This window comes from Thunnus thynnus, chromosome 2, assembly GCF_963924715.1.
Source record: "Thunnus thynnus chromosome 2, fThuThy2.1, whole genome shotgun sequence".
Classification (NCBI taxonomy): domain Eukaryota; kingdom Metazoa; phylum Chordata; class Actinopteri; order Scombriformes; family Scombridae; genus Thunnus; species Thunnus thynnus.
Window position 1 is genome coordinate 24,891,046 of NC_089518.1, and position 3,526 is coordinate 24,894,571.

The 3,526-nt window shown below is 37.9% G+C and overlaps 1 protein-coding gene across 1 annotated transcript in view; it reads right to left on the minus strand.

The window, feature by feature from the left end:
• Positions 1-3,130: 3,130 nt before the first annotated feature.
• The window catches only part of LOC137171618 (3',5'-cyclic-AMP phosphodiesterase 4D-like), a 6,532-nt gene continuing 6,136 nt past the window's right edge, over positions 3,131-3,526 (minus strand). The window contains exon 10 of the mRNA XM_067575653.1: positions 3,131-3,184. Coding sequence (XP_067431754.1) covers positions 3,131-3,184 — 54 coding nt within the window. The remainder of the gene's footprint in view (positions 3,185-3,526) is intronic.

A 3,526-nucleotide genomic window follows, 5' to 3' on the forward strand; every position in this document is an offset into this window, starting at 1 on the left:
GAATCCAAATGGGCCAGGCATATTAGGAGCAGAAAAAACTACAAATCACACCCACCTGGTGTAAGTGTGAGACAAGTCTCACACCTAAACCAGTCTGTAGGGAGTCACTAAAATGCCAAATATAGACATGAGTTCAGAAAGGATGCGGTCAGTCTGTCATCTTTTTCATTATCAATAAAGTAAATGTTCTGTGCTTCCATCCCACACTTGACTGCCCTCTGCAACAATGAAAGAACGAGAAACAAGAACCCAGATTAGGCAGAATCAACCCATGCTTTTATTTATCCATTGCATATAAAAACTTTTTTTTCATTCTTTTTATTTGTTTTTTACATAAAGTTGTATGATCTACAGTGCTATCCAATAGACTGCAATTAACAAGGAATCCATTAAAATAACATTTTAATTGTCCTGTGAAACTTCCAGACAAGTTGGCATTCTAAAGACATAACCCAAAAAATAATTGTCCTGAAGACCTTTTTTTTAAGTTACAGTTTGTGTTTTTCCTTTCATACCATAAAAAAATAGAACACATAATGAGAAAAGAACACACTGTTTCCATTGGTCCAGGGCTGTTTAGAATCTACAGTATGTGTGTCAAAACAAGAGTCCCTGTCACGGGACAATGATGCACTTCCCCAAAACCCTTCATCCCACCCCCCCAACCCCCCCTTCACTACAGAAATATACTGAACCCTCCTCTTGTCCACGCACAAAGATGTCAGTGGTTTTGGATATTGCAAGTAATGTGAGTGGAAGTGTGGGCCGAGCATAGATAAGCAACACACTGTCAGTGTTTCAGCCATAATTAATGCAGCAGTGGCTGAACATGCAGATGTGTCTCGAAGCCTGTGTGCTTCGTAGGCCGTGGTCGAGCAGCAACTACACACTCCTGTTGCACCCCATTCAGTGTTTGTAGCTGTAATACAACCAGAGGGATGTAGAGGACGCTGCAGTAACACAAAGTTACTCTCATATCGTCTACATCCGACAGGTTGAATCACATCTTTGAGTGTAGTGGCTGGGCCTGAGGAAGGTGCGAGTGGTTCAGACCAGGTCTACAGCAAATACGACTCTTGGACATCCGGCTATAGGCCACACACCACTCAAGTAGTTAATCTATGACTTGTGGTTGACCTGAATCTCTACAAGCTTCTGCACTGACAACATATTTTCTAAGCAGTGCCATATTTTTTGATAGAGCAATTTGTGTTTGGCTGTAAAAGTAAAAAGGCAACGTTTTCAAATTCAGGACAGGAGATCAGGACAACCCAAGCCAAAAGATTCACTAATGCAGCAAAAGAAAACTAGAAAATTAAAGAGGAAAAAAAAGGCTAAAGTAAATGACGTGTGTTGAATTTAAGGCACAGCCCATGGGCCAAGGAACAGTTTCTTTTTAAAAAACAATTTGGCTTTCCCCCTCTCTTCACTGAGCTAGTTCTCAGATAAGCAACATGTCGATGGATCATTTTTACACTGAAGCTCATGTGTAATAAACATTCTCTCAACAAGAGGTACGTAATACAGCCACACCATCACCAAAAGGGATGATAAGAATCAACCATTTACAACAAACGGCATTATGATAGTAATAACATTAATAATTATATATTATATACAGCACAATAAATATATGTTTGTAAACAGCGATAAAACCAGAAAATTTTATTACAGGTAAGGGCATCGGGTGAGGATGGAAAAAAAAGAAGAGAAAAATAAAATCTTGGCACAAACTGAAAGATTAAATTAAAAGTTTTGAAATGACACATAATTAAAGCAAGCACTCTTTAAAAAAAAGCAGTGTGCAGTATTCAAGTGAATTTTTTTTTCCTTTTTTGTACATTTGTTGATTTTTTTATATTTTATGTACACAGAGAAGAAAAAAAAGTATATTTGGGTATTGTAACTGGCAAGCCTGTGGTCTATGCTACAGTGAAATATTTACTGTACCACCTTTATATTGCAAAATGACTCAACAAATAGAAACATATACCAATAAATAATAGCATTAGGTGTAAAGTGAAAAATGAAAGAAACATGGAAAAGGAAGAGACTCTTGGCTGAGGTGTAAGACAGCATTGTTCAAGCCTAAGCCTGCATCAGTGAGTGTTTTGGCGCATTAAACATGAAAAACAATAAAGTGGTGATATATGAATATATCAGTGCATTAGATTATCTACGTAGAGGATAGTCTCATCTGATGACTACGCAACGGAGCTGATTGTCTTGTCGAAAAACAAAGACAGCAACAGAGTTTTATGTTGTTATGGCAAAATTAATTACTATTCCGATGAAAAATAAATTCATGTAGCATAACCAAAAACGAACTGGCATGACTGACGACAAGCATCAAACAAAAATGGGCAAAATTTTCTTTTTTTTCTTTTTTCTTTTTTTAAAAAGGACAAAAAAAGCTTTCATAACATTGGTATAAAATCACCCCAGTAATTTTTAACACCAGTACTATTTCTGTATACTCGGAGCACTAATCAAGCTTCTAAAAAAAGGTGCTTTTTGTATCAACTACAAAGCATTGCATTGTCTCAGGATGTGTTCAAAAGAACTGCAGGCAACAATAATAAAATTTAAAGGCTTCATCCACGTCACAAACAAATTCAATGAGAGCAAAGACTTCAGGTGTCTGCTTCCTCTTTAGTGAAAACTTAAAAATAATCAAAATTATATTATTATGAATAAATTCCAATTTCAACTCACAGGACTAACCAAATATGAGTATAGTGGCATGGGAATAGTAGTATAAATGCTATTGGAGCAAGTGCAAACACCTCAGAACACTCCTCATGTAATCCAGCTGTAAAAATACCCCTTTCAAACACTGAAAATTTGTGACACATTTCTCCCCGTTGGTTTCCACAATTTCCAAAAAGTTCTCTCATCGTCTTTGCTAACAAAAGAAAGCCTAGGATTGCAAAAGTAAATTCTAGAAAATATCTGAATCTTACATACAGTACGATACAAAAATTAAAGAGGTCTAGGACAGCAGCATTGCTGTTTAGATTTGAGCTTTGTGTCAGTCAGGTTTTCAAGGAAGACTTCCGCGTCAGAAATGTGTCTCAAAAGGCTCCCCAGTGTGCTGCAGCTTTCATCTCTGCGCCATCCTGTCAGGTTTTCAGCGGAACGGCAGCATAACAAGCCTCCTAATTCGTAGTGGGGAGGAGATGACCTAACAGAGAGGGAGATTCTCCTTGAACACACTGATAACTTTCTCTGTAGAATATGGGCACTTGATAAAACACAGAAACACTGCTAAACTTTCAGGCAAGGCTGAGACAAAGCGGAGGGAAGGAAAATGTGATATTATGTGTCGTTACGAACAGCACTGAGCAGACTGTGAACTGCTTGCCCATGTCCTAAAATTAAGCTTGTAAAGGGGAGGTTGTAAAAGAAAGAAATAAAGACACACCACGTCAGTACGAACGGGAATGGAAAGGAGTTTTCCTGAGTGCAAAAAAACTTGAAGAAGTACCAGTGGGCGTGTCTGAACAAAGCTGACAGGAGGAGTGGC